The sequence below is a fragment of the Rattus norvegicus genome, chromosome X (assembly GCF_036323735.1).
Source record: "Rattus norvegicus strain BN/NHsdMcwi chromosome X, GRCr8, whole genome shotgun sequence".
NCBI classification, from domain to species: Eukaryota; Metazoa; Chordata; class Mammalia; order Rodentia; family Muridae; genus Rattus; species Rattus norvegicus.
In genome coordinates this window covers 47,249,542-47,272,209 of record NC_086039.1, presented here as the reverse complement: position 1 = coordinate 47,272,209, position 22,668 = coordinate 47,249,542, and the positions used below count along the sequence as shown (strand labels likewise).

The 22,668-nt window shown below is 33.9% G+C and overlaps 1 protein-coding gene across 2 annotated transcripts in view; it reads left to right on the top strand.

Annotated features, from left to right (window-relative positions):
• The window catches only part of Cfap47 (cilia and flagella associated protein 47), a 355,085-nt gene that overhangs the window by 231,960 nt on the left and 100,457 nt on the right, over positions 1-22,668 (top strand). For both annotated transcript variants that reach the window (XM_063280369.1, XM_063280368.1), the window contains exons 41-49: positions 4,445-4,512; positions 5,812-5,957; positions 10,310-10,418; positions 11,712-11,935; positions 14,040-14,214; positions 14,762-14,803; positions 18,560-18,756; positions 20,045-20,188; positions 20,743-20,916. In XM_063280369.1, the coding sequence (XP_063136439.1) occupies positions 4,445-4,512; positions 5,812-5,957; positions 10,310-10,418; positions 11,712-11,935; positions 14,040-14,214; positions 14,762-14,803; positions 18,560-18,756; positions 20,045-20,188; positions 20,743-20,916 (1,279 nt within the window). The remainder of the gene's footprint in view (positions 1-4,444; positions 4,513-5,811; positions 5,958-10,309; positions 10,419-11,711; positions 11,936-14,039; positions 14,215-14,761; positions 14,804-18,559; positions 18,757-20,044; positions 20,189-20,742; positions 20,917-22,668) is intronic.

Genomic DNA, 22,668 nt, shown 5'->3' with positions numbered 1-22,668 from the left:
GTGGGTTGCCCTGGAGTTATCTGTATTTTGATGCTTTTTCCACGACCCCATGGACAGCTGCCTAGTCACATACTCAGGACTCAGGGGATTTTACCAGAACCTTCTCCCCATTTAAATTGTAAAATACAGGTAAGGGCAGTAACAGGATAGAAGGAGGCCTGTCATTGGATGAGAAGGAAGGATGGGCAGGGGAAGAGTTTGAAGGAAGAGGAGGAGCCTGAAAAGGAAAAAAGGAGAAGAGACAGGAGAGGGCAAGAAGCCATGGCAGGTGACATTAAGATTCTGCTCCGTGTATTTACAGGTTATTAATGTTGTTAAAGATGGATATGTATTGGGCTTTGTATGTTTAGGGGGGCAATTATATCTTGCTAATTGGGTCAAACATTATTGTGTTGTGTGTCCTTTTATGTGACAGTTTGAATATAGGAAAGTGTGCAGCGGCTGAGTCACTGGGCCGCTGAGTAGTTGGGATGTGTTTCCACCAAGATATCTTGGGGCACTGTGGTGCTGGACCTAGAAGGGTAAAAGACAACCATATTTTGTTAATTTATTATATTTTTACAACAACATGTACCCATGTAGGGCAGGCTCTGAATGGCTGTTCCTTTGGTCTCTGCTGTAAACTTTGCCTCCATAACCCCTCCTGAGAATATTTTTGTTCCCCCTTTTGAGAAGGAGTGAAACATCTGCACTTTGGTCCTCCTTTTTCTTCAGTTTCATGTGGTCTGTGGATTGTATCTTGGGTAATTCGAGCTTTTGAGCTCATATCCACTTATCAGTGAGTGCATATCATGTGTATTTTTTGTGATTGTGTTATCTCACTCAGGATGATATTTTCTAGTTCCACCCATTTGCCTATGAATTTCATGTTTTTGATAGCTGAGTAGTACACCATTGTATAGATGTACCAAATTTTTTGTATCCATTCCTCTGTTGAAGAGCATCTAGGTTCTTTCTAGTTTCTGGCTCTTATAAATAAGGCTGCTATGAACATAGTGGAGCATGTATTTTTGTTGTATGTTGGAGCATCTTTTGGGTATATGCCCAGGAGTGGTATAGTTGGGTCCTCAGGTAGTTCAATGTACAATTTTCTGAGGAAATTCCAGACTGATTTCTAGAGTGTTTGTACCAGTTTGCAATCCCGCGAACAATGGAGGAGTGTTCCTCTTTTCCACATCCTCGGGAGCACATGTTGTCACCTGAGTTTTTATCTTAGTCATTCTGACTATGGTGAGGTGAAATCTCAGGGTTGTTTTGATTTGCATTTTGCTGATGACTAAGGATGTTGAACATTTCATGAACATAGCCGTCAAAGATAATGTAAGACACAAAAAGCTCCTAATCCAAAACATCCAGGAAATCCAGGATGAGAAGATCTTCAATAAGAAGATGAAACCTAAGGATAGTATGTGTAGAAGAAAGTAAAGACTCCCAATTTAAAGGGCCAGTAATTATCTTCAACAAAATCATACAAGAAATCTTCCCTAACCTAAAGAAAGAGATGCCCATAAACATACAAGGGGCCTACAGAACTCCAAATAGATTGGACCAGAAAAAAAAAATCCTCCCATTACATAATAGTCAAAACACTAAATGCACAAAACAAAGAGAGAGTATTAGAAGCAGTAAGGGATACAAGTAACATATAAAGGCAGACCTATCATAACTCCACCAGACTTCTCACCACAGACTATGAAAGCCAGAAGATCCTGGGTAGATGTCATATGAACAACTAACATATATATCTTACTTTTCTGGGAACTGCAAAATCCATGATTAAGGCACTAGGAGTTTTGATATCTCGTAACCATTTACTTCAAGGTTTATAGATGATTGCCTTTCTGCTGTGTCCTCATTAAATTTTCATATGGCCATGGATACACACACACACACACACACACACACACACACACACACACAGACAGACACACACACGCACACGCACACACCTTTAAAAAAAAAGAAGCAAAAATATATGGAGAATAAAACGTACCCAAAACCTGAGTCGCTCATGTACCATCTCATGATTCATTTGAAAACTACTTATGAACTAAATTGTTGGCTGTTTGGCTTAAATAAAATCTTGAACATCTGCTTTAGGGAATATCTTAAAAACTGATTATGATCTTGGTAACCCTTGTTCCAAACACTCAAAATAGGGTATAAGATTTAAAGCTTCATTTTCAAACTCGGAACATAACCAAGTAAATGACATTTTGATCATTCCAGATTGAGAAAATGTCTATGCCAGTACCAAAAATTATAGGATGCCTTTCCTCTATATTTCAAAAATAATTTCCATTCCCTAACTCATTCACTAATGAATTAGCATCAAATATTGTTTGATCTAGAATTCATAAACACTTTATCGTCTTTTGATGCTATCTACCCTAAGACTAGAAAGGTTTCAACATGTCCTCATGAAACAGCTCTAGCATCTTTAAATCTCTACAAAAATTTAAACAGGATAGGGTGTCAGTAGTAACAAAAAGACAGGCAAGATAACATTTTTTGGCTCTGCACTATAAAAGAGTGGTATTTTTCACTGAATTTCTATTCTAAGTATAATAGAATCTTACTCCCTATACATTGTTAACTAAATAACTTCCAGATTTTTGTAATAATCAGGGTAATACTTTTTTCATCAGAATATGATAGAGGTTCTAAAATTCACAATGTTTCCTGTCATTTTCATGAGCAATATACAGATCCTAATTTATCTGAATTTAAAAATAGCCCTTGGGAAAGAGACAACTTTCATGTTTCTCCATGGCCATTTTTATTATCTGCTTTTGATAGATTACCCAAACAAAAACGTATATAAATTTCAGGTTTATATACACCATAAGAACAACAAAAATATGAACCAACCAGACCCCACCAGAACTCCGAGGGACAAAACCACTAATCAATGAGTATACGTGGAGGGACCCACGACACTTGCCACATATGTAGCAGAGGTTGGCATTGTCCTATTTCTCCACATCCTTTCCAACATCTACTGTCACCTGAGTTTTTGATCTTAACCTTTTTGACTGGTATGAGGTGGTATATTAGGGTTGTTTCGCTTTGCATTTTCCTGGTGACTAAGGATGTTGAACATTTCTTTAGATGCTTCTCAGCCATTTGGTATTCCTCAAATGAGAGTTCTTTGTTTTGCTCTGTACCTCATTTTTATTAGGGTTATTTGAGTCTCTGGAGTCTAACTTCTTGAGTTCTTTGTATATATTAGATATTAGCCCTCTATCAGATGTAGGATTGGTAAAGACCTTTCCCAATCTGTTGGTTGCCGTTTTGTGCTATTGACAGTGTCCTTTGCCTTGCAGAATCTTTGCAGTTTTATGAAGTCCCATTTGTTGATTCTTGATCTTAGAGCATAAAACTTTGGTGTTTTGTTCAGGAAATTTTCCCCAATGCATTCTTCTACATGCTGAGCTCCAGTATAATCAACACCATTTTATTGAAAATGCTGTACCTTTTCCACTGGATGGTTTTAGCTCCTTTGTCAAAGATCAAGTGACTATAGATGTGTGGGTTCATTTCTGGGTCTTCCTTTCTATTCCATTGAAAGAACTTCTGCCTGTCTCTTTTCCAGTACCATACACTTTTTATGAGGAGTGCTCTGTAATGCAGCTTGAGGTCAGGGAAGGTGATTCTCCCCAGAAGTTCTTATTGTTGAGCATAGTTTTTGCTATCCAGGATTTTTTGCTTTTACAAATGAATTTGTAAATTTCTCTTTCTCCTATGAAGAACTGAGTTGGAATTTTGATGGGGATTGCATTGAATCTATAGATTGCTTTCAGCCAGATGGCCATTTTTACTATATTAATCCTGCCAATCCATGAGCATGGGCAATCTTTCCATTTTCTGAGATCTTCTTCAATTTCTTTCTTCAGAGATTTGAAGTTCTTGTCATACAGATCTTTCACTTGCTTGGTTAGAGTCACACCAAGATACTTTATATTATTTGTGGCTACTGTGAAGGGTGTCGTTTCCCTAATTTCTTTTTCAGCTTGTCTTTCCTTTGAGTATAGGCAGGTTACTGATTTGTTTGAGTTAGTTTTATATCTAGCCACTTTGCTGAATTTGTTTATCAGCTGTAGGAATTCTCTGGTGGAATTTTGGGGGTCACGTAAGTATACTATCATATCATCTACAAATAGTGATATTTTGACTTCTTCCTTTCTAATTTGTATATCTTTGCCAATTTTTTATTCCAGCACTGAGGAGTCAGATAGAGACAGATCTCTGTGAGTTCCAAGTAATCTTGATTCATATAGTGATCACAGGCTAGCAAGTGATATACAGCCGTTTCAAAAAAATAGTGGAAAAAATTCTAACTTGTGCTTTTCTCATTTTTGAGTTTGTTTAAAATTATAGATGGTGACAATTATTAAATAACAAAATCTTTTATAAAATAGATATTCTCTCCCTCTTCTGACAGTCGCATTAGGAGTAATGACTATGCTACTGATCGCAGTTCTTCCAATGCTGAAAATGGCTTAAGAACATGTGAGTACTTCATTGAAAAGCTTCGGGTTTTGTTTGTTTGTTTGTTTTTGTTTATTCTTGAATCTGATGTTCATGTGACAAAAAGCTCAACTGAGATATTCATTTAGGGTGTTTATGATAATAGAATGGAGACTCCTAGAGATTTCTGACCAGATGCAGAATGACTTGTATCTGCCTTTTTTCTTTTTTCTTTCTTTCTTTTTTTTGTTATGTATACTTTTGACGATTCTTCTGTGACCTTTTCTTTTATTTCTTGGTCTGTTTCCATTAGCATATAGGGCACATGTTTAAATATATGGTCTTCATGTTGCTTTTGAATTTCATTGAACTCTTTAAACCTACTTAAATTCCAGGTCTTATTAATGTTAAAATTATAAAAATACATTTTTTCACTTAGTATTATTTAGTTAATATAAGTCTCAAAAAATAGGCAAAGTTATATAAAGGAGGCTTCAAATAACTCCAATTTTTCTTTCAGAAGATGATTCTTATATATCTGAAAAGCTTAATGTTTGAAAATTGTATTTAACCATTCTCTATTAAAATTTCAAATATGTTTCAAAAAATATTGTAAAAGATGGGTAGAATGATGGGCAGGAAACCAAGTGTAGAAATGTTCTAGTTAACCATAGCTACAAAACTAAATGTTACAATCACAGAAATAATGAGATGTAACACTTACCTTCAAATAGAAGCTGAAACATAGAATGTTTCTAAGCTATTTTATTCATGTATCTTTTGTTTAATGCTACACTACCCATAGTGTCTTCTATGCTGCTATTGCCTTATAATTTCATGAGTCAGATCTCTGTATATCTGATGCTTCTCAAAAATAATAACTGCGTTTTAAAAGATTGAAGAGAAAGGATTAAGCAGATATTAGATTACGTTGTATCAGAATCCATGGCACTTCAGTTCTGCTGAAGTCTATCACAGAGTACTAACATTACTTCATCTAGCATATCACTGCATTCTAGTAGCTTTCCAGGATTCTGTCAACATGTTTTAAAACTACTGAAAAAAATCTGAATACATTTTTGTTGTTATAATAGACATTTTCAACTCAAATTGTCCAATATGTTTTATTATGTGAATTCATTTATAAGGAATAATTAATAGATGAGTATAAGTATATATTTTGTTATACCAAACTTGAGATCAGATCACCAGTAGTTTCTTATTAAACCCTTTGCATTGTGTTTCAATGTTTTCAACATTTTATACATCGTAAAATGTTAATTATTTATGAAATAATAGTTTGAATAATTTATTAACTCTCTCTCTATAACATTTTTATAGCCATTAAGTCTAACTTCATCAGAGAATTCTTCTGTTCAATACAAACACTTTCCCTGGGACCAAAAGCATCTTCAAGCCTGGAAGTTTACTATCTTCCCTTTGACATGCACATTCGCTATTGCGCCATCATCCTAAGCAACAAAGAGGTAATTACAGAATTGTACACCATGCTTCTTCCATATGGGTTGCTTCTTTTATGAAGTAAACATTAAGGCAATATTGAAATAACTGGAACTCTGGAAATATTCATGTTCTACTCCTCAAATCCCAAGGAAATAAGCTTTTTCTGAATAATAGTAAGAGTCCCACTACTTGTAAATAAATTTTATGGGGACTGCTTACGGAAGTTCCAAGGAAGTAGAACTACCATGACTGGCTTTGTCTCAGTTTCTTCATATATCTGGCCTGTCATGCTAAATCCTATACTTATGGTCTATTAAATATTCACAAATATTCACTGAAGGAACTGACTCAGACTTGCATCTTTTCACAGATTTATTTGAGGAAGGATGTGCTTCCAACTTCACAAGTTGTTTATAGAACCTTAATTTCTTTTTACTTTTGGCATTCATGCAGCTTGTTTCTTAAAATCAACGAAGGAGAGAACAATTTAGGGGAGCAAGAAAAGAGGACAAGATAGGGTAGAATTACTCAGAGAGAGAGACTGACTATAACATAATAATCTCGGAGGGGAGGGGATTGACAATCCTCAGAATATGTAAGACACACATTTGTGTGTGTTTGTGTGTGTGTGTGTGTGTGTGTGTTTGTGTGTGTGTGTGTGTGTTAACTAAATTTAACTATTCAAATAAATTGGGAGAAAATATTTACCTAGTATCTGTAGAATTTATTGCATGTGTAAAATACTATATTCTATTAATTATGAGGTATAAGTTATTTACATCAAATGCTTCCCCTCCTCTTGTCCACACTTGACAGAAACACTCCCCCTATCCCATCTCCTTCTCCTCTGAGAAACTAGATCCCCCTGGCATATTCTTCCACCCTGGAATATCAAGTCTATGTCAGGGTAGGCACATTCTCTATCAGACTGAGCCAGAGAAAGTAGTCTTGTTGGAGAGTAGATACCACAGTCAGGCTGCAGCTTTCAGGAGAGCCTCCTCTCCAGTTGTTGGGAGAGGGGGAGCAGAAGGAGACTAAGCTGTATGTGTACTGCATATGTGCCCTGACCCTCTTTCAAGTTCATGTGTGTTCTTTGATTGGTGGCTCAGTCTCTGAGAACCTCAAGTATTTTAGTCTAGTTGCCTCTGTTGGTCCTCATGTGGGGTTCCTGTCCCTTTCTGGGCCTTCAATCCTTTCCCCAACGCTTCCACAAGAGTCGCCTACCTCTGTCCAATGTTTAGCTGTGGGTATCTGTGTCTTTTTCAGTGAGCTGCTGGATAGAGCTTCTTAGAGGACAGTTATGCTAGGTTCTTGTCTGTAAGCATAACTGAATATCATTAATAATGCCAGGGTTTGTTGTTTGCCCATGGGGTAGGTTTCAATTTACGCCACTTTTGGTTGACCATTACTTTATTCTCTGCTAAGTAGGCTTCATTCCAGTGATGCAGAAATGGCTCAATATACAAAAGTCCATCAACATAATCCACTATTAAAAAAATGGAAAAGAAATCACATGATCACCTCATTAAATACTGAAAAACCCTTTGACAAATTCCAAAACCCCTCCTTGCTAAAACTCTTGGAGGAGTCCTGGATTCAAGGTACATAACTAAACATAATAAAAGCAATGTAAAGCAAGCCAGCAGCCAACATCAAATTAAAGGGAGAAAAACTTGAAACATCCCACTAAAATTAGGACAAGACAAGGCTTCCCACTCTTTCCCTATCTATTCAGTATAGTGATGAAAGTTCTAGATAGAGGCATTAGACAAAAAAAGGAGTTCAAGGGGATATAAATTGGAAAGGAAGACATCAACATATTATTTGCAGATGATATGTTAGTATGTATAAGAGAACCCCAAAATTCTACCAGAGAATACTTACCGCTGATAAACAAACTCAGCACCAGGGATGGATATAAAATTAACTCAAACAAATCAGTAGCCTTCCTTTATACAGATGATAAATGGGCAGAGAAAGAAATTAGGAAAACAAAACCCTTCATAATAGCCATGAATAGTATAAAATAACTTGGTATAACTCCAACCAAGCAAGTAAAAGATTTGTATGATAAGAACTTCAAGCTTCTGAAGAAAGAAATTGAAGAATATATCAGAAGAAGGAAAGACCTCACATGTTCATGAATAGGTAGGATTAACATAGTGAAAATATACTTTAATTTTACATATAAAATTGCCACTGAGGAAAAAATGCTTTATCAGATTATCTTGGCTTTATCTTATTCCATTCATAGAATTAAAGCTCAGTAATAGAGAGCTTACACAGCATGCATTAGGCCATGGGCTTCATTCTTAGCACTGGAAAGAAAGCATTTTAGGATTCAACTACATCTCTTTTTATATAAAAAATGTGAAAATAGCTATAATTATCATCTTCTATTAATTGGACCAATGTTCAAAATATTTTTTAAAACTTTAAACTATAAACATAGAAAGTTAGCTTTCAAGAGTAGAATTTGAAATTTAATGTTCTTCTTTGAAGTAGAGTACAAGAGTATTTTCTATTATCTCATTAAATAGTTTGAATCTAAACTACTTAAAATATAATCAAGCTTATTTTGTCATCTCTACTTATTACAACACACCTTCCATTATTTTTTCCTTGCCAGAGAAAATACAGTGATAAAACAATCTTAGTAATATATTGCTACCTATTAGAAACAATGCCACAATTTAAGGATTTGTTTAGTTATGCTTTCTATGAATTTATTAATTCAAATATAATGTTAATTATATTGAAAAATATAATATATTCTTAGGTGGATATTACATGCAAGCAAGCACAAATAGTTTGCTACAGTTCCTGTTAAATATATGATAACCCCTTTCCTATTAACTCAAAACTGATAAATACTAAAGTAATTTATCATTTATTTGGATGTTTTGAACTTATAAAGACATTTCTACCAACAGTGTTTTCAGGAGTGCATATTCATTTCATTTTGTGTATTTTAGTTAAAATTTTAAATAATAAGATTAGATTAAAATCTTCTTCTTCTGCTTCAGTTTCATTAGGATATGCATAGTTTGTTATAGCACCATTCCTGGGCTCTCGTGGTATCACATTGCCCTGGGTTTTGTTGATTGTGTTTTTAAAGTGTCCTTTATGCATCTGATTTTCCCTGATGTTGACTTGACGATCTTGATGACAGGAGAACATGTCAGGAAGGTGGGCTGCACCCTGGAACATACAATTGAGGTCAGGGTAGCCTGCTGTGCTCCTGTGCCTCAGTCAGACTCTACTCTGCAGGCTGTATCCCAGTTGAACTGCAGATCCAACTGGTATATGAATAGTGAAGCAGGGTGCCAGGCTGGTTAGTCTTGGGGCTCTTGAAGGTTTCTAGAAGGAGACAGGACAATCTTGGAGTCCTTCAAGTTTCCTCCAGACTGAGGAACTAGCCCAAAGCTAGACAGAGGGGCTCAGGGCCCAGTGCAACTCACATCTGCAGACTGTCCCAAGCAGAACAACTGGGAAGGCATGTGGATCCAACTTAGATCGAATTGGTCTGGCAGAGTTGCATGTTGGTTTGTTTTGGGGCCACTGAAGGCTTGCTTGTGGATGCAGGACACTCTTATGGTCCTAAAGAACCAGAAGAATCTGACTCCCCGAAATTCTTTGTTTGAATTAGGATCTAATACTATTTCTCCACTGTCATTTTCTGATATGTCATTAGAAGACACTTTTTTTTCTTCAACTAGTTTTATGTATGATGTTGGCTTCTAAAGACATCAGTTGTACAGAAAATGAAAAAGGAACACAGAGACCTGGTCTCCCTGAGGTTTAATAGCTGCTGAGCAAAAACAAATACAAGCATGCTCACCACTATTAATTTCTCAGTATATCATGTTGATGCTCTTACAAGTTTTCCACTTTTATTTTTGCTTCATCTATTTAGCAGTTTGTACTTCTTATCTAATAATGTATCCCAAAATATTTTAGGTATTCATTTTTAAAAATTTACGTTAAAATAGACTCATAGATTCACATGCTCTTGAATTGTTATAGAATATTAATAAATAGTAACAATAATGATAAGAAGAAGAAAATTAAGAGGAAGAAGTAGAAGAAATAAAGTAATTGTTGCTGTGTTGTTACAGATTCTTTCTTGTTAGCATGGTCATTGTAAGAACACCTCTTAAGAATATTTTTAATGAATTTCGAGGATCCCCTTAGTCAACCTTCATATCTTTACAACAGGCTAGTGTAAATCTATATTTATGCTTAGTTTTGGATTTATGATTTGTACATTTTGCTCAGAAAGGTGTGCAAGAAAGTTCCTTAGAAACACTGTAACATGTGGTTTATATTCTTATGAGTACTTAAAATTCAGTATTATTATGTGCTTATATTTTAGATCGGAGATTTGATATATATTATAGAAGGAAAAGGTTTGATACCCTTGCCTTCCAATTTCCTTCCAATGAAGCCTCCAAGTCCAATTGACTACAGCATTTCTCTAGAAGGTATATTATACATGTTTTGTTCCATTTGTTATATTGACAGATTGGATTATTACTTGTATGGTCATGCAGACATTCTTATACCACTTTTCTCCAATATGCAGTTGTATTTTAAGAAGCCTTCTTCCAACTTTATTATGTTTTTACCCATAAAACAGCACCATTTTGACAATTAAAAACATAATTATTGGCTTCTTTAAAAATCTGTTTTTAGACTTCAGATAATATTGGAATTTACTATACCAAATATTATTCAGTAACCTATCCATTTCGGTTGGAAAATCACTACATTTTTAAAACTTCATTTATTTTTCATAATCTAGACTTACATCTTTATGTCAAATTGTTGATTTCTAGCATTAGCCTTGAAAGAGTTTGGTTGTTAATAAACCAAGTTTTCTTTTTTGCCTAGCCTTTAAAAGCATCATTTTAATGTTTATTTCCATTTCCACTACCTTATCCCTAATGTATATGGTAAGGCATTCCAATAATTGTGGAAATAAAACCTGAAACTGAATATGAACTTTTAACCATATGTTTGGATTTGAAAGAAAAGAAGCTGAGAAAAATAAATAGGCACTGACTTTGAAAAATCAAGGGGCTTGCCAGCAGATACAAGATTGAATGTTTTGTTTTACCAGGTTGGCGGAGAACTTATATTTCTTAGTTCATGATAACATTTTTTAAAAAAAAGTCTCTTCCTCATGGTAAAAAGAATTTTCTTATGTAAGAAAAAGATCTAGTGTTTGGTAGTTTGAATGTTTGTTTTTTCACTATTGTTGTCTTGAATTGTTTGTTTGTTTGTTTAATTTTAAGATCATATTTATCCCTATAGATATACTGGCATGATCCTATAACTGTTAGGTTTTGTTCTCTTGTGAAAGGGATAGGCACATTCCATACATCATTATAGAAGAAGGTGACCTCATTCTATAACAGGATTTACTGTATTTTGCGTGTGAGAATCTTTTATATCTTGTCCTTATTAGAATTACTATTACTACTTTGTCAGGATCACAGTATACTAAGTTTTGAGAATATTGATGTTTTTGATAAAGCACTGTTGGAGTAAAGCTTCTTTTACAGACTACCAATACAACATTTGTTATTTTTGATGTCTTATTCTTGAATCTCTTTTTTAGAATTAATAGAATTGTACTATCCATTTATTTTATTTGCTTAATGAACATCATAATAAACTGCATTGTTATGTTTCTAACCTCACAAATCATGCTTGGTAACAATGCCAAGGCAATAAATGTTCATTATATTCATGAATAATTTTACTTTCCCCAGAATATAAGGAAGATCCAGTTCTTTATTTGACCTGCAAACCCCATCAAATCCTTGATATAGAACTTAAAGTACCACTGACTAATGAAGCCAAGGAAAAGGCTTTGGCTTTTGCAGCACAGCAACAGATGTCAAATCTTGAATATGAACGAAGGGCTATCGCTGGTACTCTGGAAAGCAGTACCATTCGTGCAGCTGTTGCCCTCCTAGGCCTAACGAAGATTGAGGTAGGAATAGAGAAATGATGCCATTCATTTGCTTTTGGAAAAAAGTAATCATGCCCAGTTGTATAATTATAGGATGGTTACTTAAGCTTCCACATGCTGCTATTTTTATATATTTAATATAGTGAGAATGATAATGTATCAAAATTGATATAAATCTGTAAAATACCTGTTAAATAATTAATGGACTGTTCCTGCATGCTTGTGATAGCTATTATTACTATTATCAGTAGTAATATATTAGCATAGTCTCTTATTATGGCTTGAAATAATGTATAGTCTGTTCTCAGTAAGCAGACAAAAGTGTATTTTTTAAAGATAAAAATACTCAAGAAGCTCTACTGTGACCATTCTAGCTTTTGACACATAAAAACCAATTTCCTGAGGATGATCTAGGAATGACCTTCCTAATCAGTACTATCTTATCCCATAATCTCATTCCTCCAATAGAGTCTATTTATTCACAGAACCCCTCAGAGCAGACATTTTTGTTTTTATTTTTCTCAGTAGCCTAGACATATGTGTGCTCCTGTGGCTTTTGAATTTCCTTCATTGCCTTTTACTTGATGTCATAGAACCCTTTCCTCAATTATTTCAGGAATTCTTAATTAAATGCTAGTGAATCTCTCATTTGCAATTTCTGTACATGTAATGGATTATTTTTTTCAGCCTTGTTGAAGATATTCATACACACACACACACACACACACACACACACACATACACACACACACGTGTGTGTGTGTGTGTGATAGATATAGATAGAATAGAGATAAAGATAAACTAAATAGTTGACGTACACATTCTATAAATGGTTTACTTTTCAGGCCCTAGAATTAATAAAGGCTATTATAAATTTTGAAAAAATATATAATATTTTATAGATGACGTGAATTTAAAGTTCTAATAAGCTCTAAAGTATGAAATTCTAATCATTTGACAGCCTCTTCATTAAATTAACTCAAATATTTCCAAGAAATTGATGATTCCTTTTAAGTAAAACTAATACTTTTACTGCATAGTGAATTTGGGGAGCTTTATATGCAGCTATCACAATAAAATTTTAAATGAGTAATCATTTCAAACTACCAGCATATCACAAGGATACCTCTTTCCTTATTTTCTTTATTTTTTTCAGTACAGATTGTCAAAATTATGTATTATGAATGATTACCGGAATCTGTCTATGGCGGGCTTTCTTCCTTTAGGTGCCAGTTGACTTTGTACCTATATTTGCATTTAAAGTCATGTTTCATATGAAAATGTTATTTATTTCTTATTTCTTCTTTCAAATTGTAAGTTCCTCCGGGAAACCGGGAAAGGGAATAACACTCAAAATGTAAATAAGAAACGCTCAAGTTAATAATAAAAAAAATTGTAAGTTCTTAAACATATAAAAGATTTTACTTGTTGTCTGTCTTAATATCTAACACATGATATGTTTTCTTAAGTAAGTATTGTCTCTTGTATCCTGCTTCACTTACACTGTGAAAGCTACTTTGATCTCCACTGTCCATTTTTCATAAGGGCAGTATTGTGTCTAGAGGAGGATGCCAATAAGAATGTGTTGTAACCCACATTTTGTGAGTATTGGTCATTTGAATTTAAAAAATAAAACATCTTGATATGAATGTGATTTGATCTGGGCATCCAAAAAGGCCTGAAAGCTAGTTGTTTTTATATACTTAAGAAAAGAATAAAAGGAAGAAGAAGAAAAAATCATCATTAGAGAAGATAGTGGTTTGGTAGGTTCTGCAAATGAAGTGAGTATCTGATGTAGAGATATGAAAGCACATAGGTTTCTATTCAAGAAGTAAAGCTGTATTTCATTGCTCATTAATGGAATGTTTTCCTTGCAACAGAATTTATTGATTACTGTAAGCATTAGAAAAATGAACAAGGGCCACTCTTAAAGGTGACATCACTGGTAACTTTTATTGGTTAGTGCTACCTTTTACCCAGCTTTATGATAACATCTCCAACGAAAGAAGCTTGTTTATACTTGTGTGTAATTTTCTCCCAAATGTTTCACTGAGCATATAATGTTCTTATGTTTTTGAGATCAAATTTCAGAAAATTATAATATAATATCAATGTTTACTTACAGTGCCTTTTGCTCTTTAATATGTCAAAGTTGAAGAAGCCTAAATCCATTTTATATACAACAGAACTGAGCCTTCCTGCACATTTCAATATACCCAGGAGAATTTATATCCCTCAAATTCCAGAACCTCCAGCTTTCCACATGCAATCTCTTGAATTTAAACCTCAAATTTTATCAGGTAATCAAGGATATTTTGATTAGAATACTTAGCAGTATAACAGATATTTAAAGGCAGGAACATGCTAGAAGTGAACACTGTTTATTCATGGGTAATATATCTTTGATAGAATAATGTTCTTTATCATTTATGTAATATATTTGCTATTGGTTTTCTGAAGCATGTTTATTCTGTAATTGTCACATATATAAATTAGGTTAAAATGAATATCAATAGGTATATATTGTATCTTATTAATATTTTTATTAATAAGATAGTAAACATGTATCTAAATGTTTTTTCCTGAAATTTATATTCATTTTTTGTTTTCGTTCCTTTCAACTTGCTAGGCAATACTAGGACTCTAGTCTCTTAACTAGTATTAACTTCAAATGTACCAGAACATTAGTTTTATATGTGATGTGTTACATTTTTGGTAAATGTCATTTAAGAAAGTCTCACTTGTTGGTTTCCTCTGGTTTTCTATTAACTGTAAAATATTTCTAATCCTAAAAGCATGGTTACAAATTATAAATTCAAAAATTTCTTGTTCAATTTATATTCCTAGAAGAACGACCATTCCAGAAACAACTGCCAAGCACCCAAGCAGGTAACAAGAATTTAAGTATTAGAACTTGAATAAGGCAATAAATAATAACAGATCATATGGAAAACGTGAAGGGAAATTTTCTCACAAAATATTCTGGTAAAATGTATGAATGAATGAGCAAATGAATGAATGAGTGAATGAATGAATGAGAATAAATAAAAGAATCAATCTGTCAATTAATCAATGAAATTCTGAAACAACTAGGAAAGAGTATTCTGCAATAACAAGGATTACATAAACACTTAAACCTCCTCAACTATGAAAATCACAAATTTAATGTACTCCATAAGTATATTGGTCAGGTGATTCAGGGAAGCAGGCTCCAGAAAAGTATATAAATCTTCCCTCGGATTCTTCACTTTATGGTTGTAGCTAATATGTGCTAAATTTTACAGTGCATTATAAGTGTTTTACCTAATAGACATAAGGATATTAGGTCAAGTGCAGACACTAAAAACAAATGGCTATTAAAGTGGCTAACATTTCAAGATGATTTTGATTCTTAACCTTTAACATTGTACCTTAACCAAGACGATACTCTAATTAAGCAAGGTCAAGCAGTCAGTAAAATATTTGCTACAGACACAGCTTCTTCAGAAAATTATTTTCCAAAATCTTTACTTATATTATCTTTATTAATGCTTTATAAAAGTTCTCTTCTTATACTGTTAGTGGAATGATTAAAGAAAATTCCTAATCTTTCTCTTCTCCCCAATCCACCATTGTGGATATGCTTATTCTTATACCCTAAGTTGATTCTTATTCCGATGATTGAAATTTCACTTCCCGTCAGACTTTTGTCATAAGCGAAGACAACCTCATACAGAATATGTGGACTGCAGGCCTTCCATAGCATGACTCTTTCTTGTGAACGAAGTCATCTTTTTTTTGCTTTACTGTTGTTTCCCAATAGCAAGAATGAAATTCTACTCCCTGTCTAAAAATCTTCCTTTTCTTGTCAGAATTTCTCCTCCTTCCACATACATAATAGAATAATGTCATGCTCTCTAACCTTGTTCTTAGTAGTCCAGTTCCCTTCAATTTGAAATTCTCAGTCTTTTGTGTAATTGTCGAACTGCCTTTTTTTGACATCAGCTTCATCTATTTCCATTTTCCATTGCTTTTCTCATTGCATCCACCTAATGGTAAATATATTTCCTACTTGGAAAACCTCAGTAAGTCATAGGCCTTTCTCAAACTACCCTCTCATACATTGGTACATGTTAAACAAAATTTTCCCTGTACATACTCAAGTATTGGAGTAAACTGGCAAAGTTCACCAGTAGAAAAGTGTAATTAAATATAATTTTATGGGGTTGGGAATTTAGCTCAGTGGTAGAGCACTTGCCTAGGAAGCACAAGGCCCTGGGTTCGGTCCCCAGCTCCGAAAAAAAGAACCAAAAAAAAAAATATATATATATATATATATAATTTTATACAGTACTGCATGTACTGTGTTTCTTTTATTTTCTTCTACTTTTTGTGAGACAGGGTCTCCTTGTGCAGCCAGACTGACTTGGTACATGATCTTCTATGTCTTGGAATTATTTACATGTGTGCTCACATATTGAACTGCAGTTCACCTCTTGTTCCTTTTTATGGAGAATTGAGATAAAATACATGAGCATTTAAGAGACAAGTAGTCTACTGAATTGTCACTCAAGCAACATTTTTTCTTATAATTTTAAAACATTTTCAATTTGATTAGTAAGTCAATTTCACCTTTATGATTTTATGCAAGAGAATTTGACTAAACCTTTATCTTTTGAACTTTATAAAAGTTTATTAATATTTGTTTTACCTTTATCATTGGTGTATATGCAATTGACAGTCTATCATAATCTATTTAGACAGGTATTTAAACATACATTTTGTAATCTTTCATGTAGTTTAAGTTATCATGAAGATGTTGTTTATTAGCTTGGTAATAGTTCATTCTAATTATTTGTGTACTTTGTTAAATTAGTCTAACAGTAATTAAAATAAATGAGCTGTTTTTTAATATATGATAGTGACGAAACTTTGTTATGAGAAGTCAAAATGAAAAAAATACAAAGTTGATGTGTTATCAAAAGTTCCCGGCCTTCCTTCCCATGTACGATTTAATTAGAAAGTGCAAGCTTATTTAGATATTTGTACGGGACTCAGACTTATATGAGAAAGTAATAGCATAAAATATTTGGGTTATAACTAGTTTTACTCACTTTTTGAACCCTAACATGAACAATAATGGTTCTCATATTCATGCATGTAGATAAATGAGCTCACAAGATTAATTGTCTACCTGCATTCCTTATAGTAGACAATTCTTATTTGCTCTACAATTCTTAAAGTCAACCAGTATGAAAGTAGAACTAAAAATTATCTTATGAAAATATTGTAAAAAAGATTGAATTTCTTTCAGTTGTAAGTTATAATGCCTTGTGAGCATGGAGTATCAATGCAGTTGGGCTCCATGTAGGTCTAAACATTTGACTTTTATTCATTCTCTCTCTCTCTCTCTCTCTCTCTCTCTCTCTCTCTCTCTCTCTCTCTCTCTCTCTCCCTGTGCCTGCGTGCATGCATGCATGTGTGTGTGTTGACTGAAGGACTAAAAATCATATATCATAAAAAAAAATCTCTCTTTATTGTCTATGCATTTCAAAGAAGGCACAGACTATGTCCTGAAAACAAATAATTTTTGAGAGGCGATCTCTGAAATCATATATTGGTATGCAAGAGACAATGGAGAGAAGTTGAATGTTACATGCAGAGATTAGAGTACCTTGTACAACTGGATGATATATATGTCTAAAATTAAATAACAGATTGTATTGTAGCACAATCTTACAAATATATTTGGAAAAATCACTTCTAAGGAAATACACACACACACTCAAAACCCACAAACACACTTCAATGAGCCTGCTATTTTCGTTGTATAAGGCAAAGAAACAGTGTTTTCTTCAATTAATCTTTAAAAATAAAACCAATATTTTCATTAATTCTACTGATGCAATGATTTTTTTAAATTTGGAAGACAAAGAGTCTAACACTTTATTCTTTAAATCATGCAGTTAATGATTTGGATTATAATATAGACCTAATAATATCATTGATTTTCACTTTAATGCTAATCATTAGTCATTAGGTGTTTTAAATCAGATGTTCATGTTGAAAAGTATTTGGGCTATTTTTGTTAGAGAACATGGCAAATAATACTGATGTAACCTTTTCATTTATTCACTCACTTAAAGGGAAACAAAGACATTTCACTAGTTCTGACCAACTAAATATTGTATATTAATTAGATATTGAAAACTAAAAATCCCTAGAAATACCCATTTCTCTTTCCCTGACTTGTCATCCAAAATGTAAATTAAAAGCAATATTGGGATGTGTTTTTTTAAAGATTTATTTATTTAATGTGAGTGAGTACACTGTAGATATCTTCAGATACACCAGAAGAGGACATTGGATCCCATTACAGATGTTTGTGAGCCACCGTGTGGTTGCTGGGATTTGAACTCAGGACCTCTTGAAGAGCAGTCAGTGCTCTTTGACTTTTTAGAATGGAATACCTCTTCCACGAAACCATGGAAGATATCATCTCTCATTCAAAAATAAGTTTTTTAATTAAACATAGATCATATGTAATGTCAAAGATACCTAATCTAAGTAGATACATTTTCACAGAATATTATTAAATAAACATCGATTAGCAAAATTAAGTTTAGGCCTTGTAAAATGATTTTTGCTTTTAAATTATTTTGCTAGCTTTAGAAGGAACGGTTTCAATTCCTCTACGATTTGCTCCCCTTGGGTCTGGAAGATACCCTTGTAAAATTTTGTTGTTATCAAGACATGATGTACGTGTGTACGTAATTGAAGGTATAGTAAATGAAGAAGAACCAGAGGCTGAATTGTTGTTTAAAACACCAGCATTTGAACCACTTACTCAGCATATCCCCATAGTAAGTAAGAATTCTTTTTTGTTGATATTTTCACAATTTACTAAAGTTTCTAGCCACAGTGTGTGTGTGTGTGTGTGTGTGTGTGTGTGTGTGTGTGTGTGTGTGGTCTTATCTGGAGAGCTGCAAATTTATAATTGTATTTTAGACAAGAAATTATGTTTCCCATTATGTCAGGGTTTCTTCCCCTCAGCTACAACACAAGCATTATTTGTATTGGATCTATTTGCTTAAAATGTGACTGATTTCCTTAACCGCTCAGTAAGTACCTAATAAAAGATTTTTTCCACCTGGAGTCACCATGCTGAGATACAGATGCTTAGATCACCACTTGAAATCCTATTGATTTTAGCATGTGAATAAGATGAGTTCAGAGGTACTCTTTCCCCTATGAGACATAGGGAAATTTCCATATTCAGAACAATGAATTAAGTTTTGCTCTTTTAATTACTAAACCCAAGTCAGTCAGACTGATGCAAGCAAATCTCTTCTAATAAGATATTTAACACCTACTATCCGAGAAATATACCAGTTACAATAACTTTTATTTTTCTTGATTAGTAATCAATCATATCATTCGGGATACTACTATTGTTACATTGTGGACATTTGTCATAAATTAGCATAAATTGATCTTCAGTAAATCAAACAAATTATTTTCTCCAGATTAAAATAATGCCTGGATAGACCTATCAGGCAATCTTTGTTATTACTTATAAAAAAAATCTGAGTAGTCTTGTTATTCTTGACATTTTTAAAAATTGTTCTTCACAAATTTTTCATTTAAATGTCACATTCCCAAATTTTTCCTTTGTAATACTTGGAATAATTCATAATAAGTTAAGTATTTTATCAAATGCTTTTTCTAACCACTTCATTATGATTCTTCTGTAAAAATAATTAAATTAGTCTTAACAGGCATAGGTGATTGTTTTTATACTATGATTTCCATTACATTTAATTGGGTTGATTCTAAACTTCTCCCAATCCCATCTCATTTAATTCTTTTCCATGCCAAGCATTTACTCTACTGCTGAACTATATTCCAAGTTCTTTGGTTTTTGTAACCAGGTCTCACTATTTAGCTCATTTTGACCTAGAATTTAACAGTAGATCCCAGGCTACTATGGAACTCCAGGGATGTGTACACTTAGGGCTTCCAGGTATTAGAGTTACAGTTGTATAACCATGAGCAGATTAATTGTATTTTTTAATGATATAACAGTTATTAGTATGTCATATAATTTTGCATCATCTTTCTAACATGTGTCTAACCCTTTCCATTTTTCAGAAAAATGAATCAAAGAAACTTTGGAAATTTCAAGTTAAAATAGAAGGAGAGTGGTTTCATGGACCTCCAATTTTACATGTTGCCCCTGGTGAAACTATACAATATCCTTTGACATTCAAACCAATTTTGGAATGTGAAATTATGGTATTATCATGAATTCTTCCTTGCATTTTAATACGTAAATGAGCAAATGTTTAGATAGTAGTTAATATAGTTAATTATAATATGTTTACCAACACTTGTATGTTCAATAAATTTGATAGTTTTGCCTAATATGTTTAACTTCTGATATTTATCATGACACTCATAATGCTGCTAATGAATACTTATATCCATGTTATTTTCAGAACACATGGATGATATGAAATCATTGTTCTAAGTCAATAAGTCAACTGCTACATATGAAACTTTCCCTTAGCAACAGTTCTTTCATAAGGTGCTAAGTGTAAATAATTGCTAGGTATGAGAATGCTTATATATAATATATAATTTCCGGAGAGTAGGTAGATATAAAGACCATTTCATTAGTAGATTCTTTCTTAATAAAACCATTTTTATATGAACTGAAAACTACAGGGACTAACATTTTCTTACAAGCTATTTTTGTTATTCCATATGAATAAGTTGAGAGGTATTATTTAGCATTGAATTATGACTGCTGAGTGCTATAGAGCTTAAAAGTATCTTGTTTATCATAGGGTAAACTTACTTTACAAAATGAAGTAGATGGCATGGCACACATCATTGAAATAGATGGGATTGGGACAAAACCCACAGCCTTGGACCACATTGTTATAGACTGCAAAGTGGGAAATGTGACAGATAAATCCATAATAGTGCCTAATTATACAAAAAGTCTCCTGACATTTAAGGTAAGACTTTTTTAAAAAGAACATATTTCCTGCTATACATATACGTTGAATTATATGAAATATATTAACCATGTGAAATTTTTTAAAAAGTCACATAATGGGGTGAAGCACACACAGAGTTGATTGTAATTCTATCTTCTCTTCTTCCAATAATTACAGAATTTAATTTTAATTCCTAAATGTGGTTAGCATCAAAGAAGTTTGTTGTTGTTGTTGTTGTTGTTGTTGTTGTTGTTGTTCTTCGTACTATGTTAATTGTTTTCATTTATTTTTTGTTTTGCTTTGTTTGATATAGGGGCTTGCTATAGTCTTAAATTTCACATCTCCTTCCCTAGCCTGTCACATAATTGGATTGTAGGCACCTGCTATCATACATAACTCCATACAAGTTTTTTTTTCTCCAACTTTATTAAATGGGGTAATTCTTATTTATTTACATTTCAAATGTTATTCCCTTCCCTGGTTTCTAGGCCAACATCTCCCTTACACCTCCCCCTCCCCTTCTATATGGATGTTCCCCCCAATCCTCCCCCTACTACTGCCCTCCCCCCACCAATCCCGTTCACTGGGGGTTCACTCTTGGCAAGACCAAGGGCTTCCCCTTCCACTGGTGCCCTTAGTAGACTATTCATTGCTACCTATGCAGTCAGAGCCCAGGGTCAGTCCATGTATAGTCTTTGGGTAGTGGCTTAGTCCCTGGAAGCTCTGGTTGCTTGGCATTGTTGTTCATAAGGGGTCTCGAGCCCCTTCAAGCTCTTTGAGTCTTTTCTCTGATTCCTTCAACTGGGGTCCTATTCTCAGTTCAGTGGTTTGCTGCTGGCATTCGCCTATGTATTTGCTGTATTCTGGCTGTGTCTGTCAGGAGAGATCTACATCTGGTTCCTGTCAGCCTGCACTTCTTTGCTTCATCCGTCTTATCTAATTGGATGGCTGTATATGTATGGGCCACATGTGGGGCAGGGTATGAATGGGCGTTTCCTCAGCCTCTGTTCTAACCTTTGCCTCCCTATTCCCTCCCAAGGGTATTCTTGTTCCCCTTTTATAGGAGTAAAGAATTCTCATTTTGGTCATCCTTCTTGAGTCTCATGTGTTCTGTGCATCTAGGATAACTCGAGCATTTGGGCTAATAACCACTTATCAATGAGTACATACTATGTGTGTTTTTATGTGATTGGGATACCTCACTAAGGATGATATTTTCCAGTTCCATACATTTGCCTATGAATTTCATAAAGTGACTGTTTTTGATAGCTGAATAGTATTCCATTGTGTAGATGTACCACATTTTCTGTATCCATTCCTCTGTTGAAGGGCATCTGGGTTCTTTTCAGCTTCTGGCTATTATAAATAAGGCTGCGATGAACATAGTGGAGCACATGTCTTTGTTATATGTTGAGGCATCTTTTGGGTATATGCCCAAGAGAGGTATAGCTGGATCCTCAGGCAGTTCAATGTCCAATTTTCTGAGGAACCTCCAGACTGATTTCCAGAATGGTTTTACCAGTCTGCAATCCCACCAACAATGGAGGACTGTTCCTCTTTCTCCGCATCCTCGCCAGCATCTGCTGTCACCTGAGTTTTTGATCTTAGCCATTCTCACTTGTGTGAGGTGAAATCTCAGGGTTGTTTTGATTTGCATTTCCCTTATGACTAAAGATGTTGAACATTTCTTTAGGTGTTTCTCAGCCAATCGGCATTCCTCAGCTGTGAATTCTTTGTTTAGCTCTGAACCCCATTTCTTAATAGGGTTAT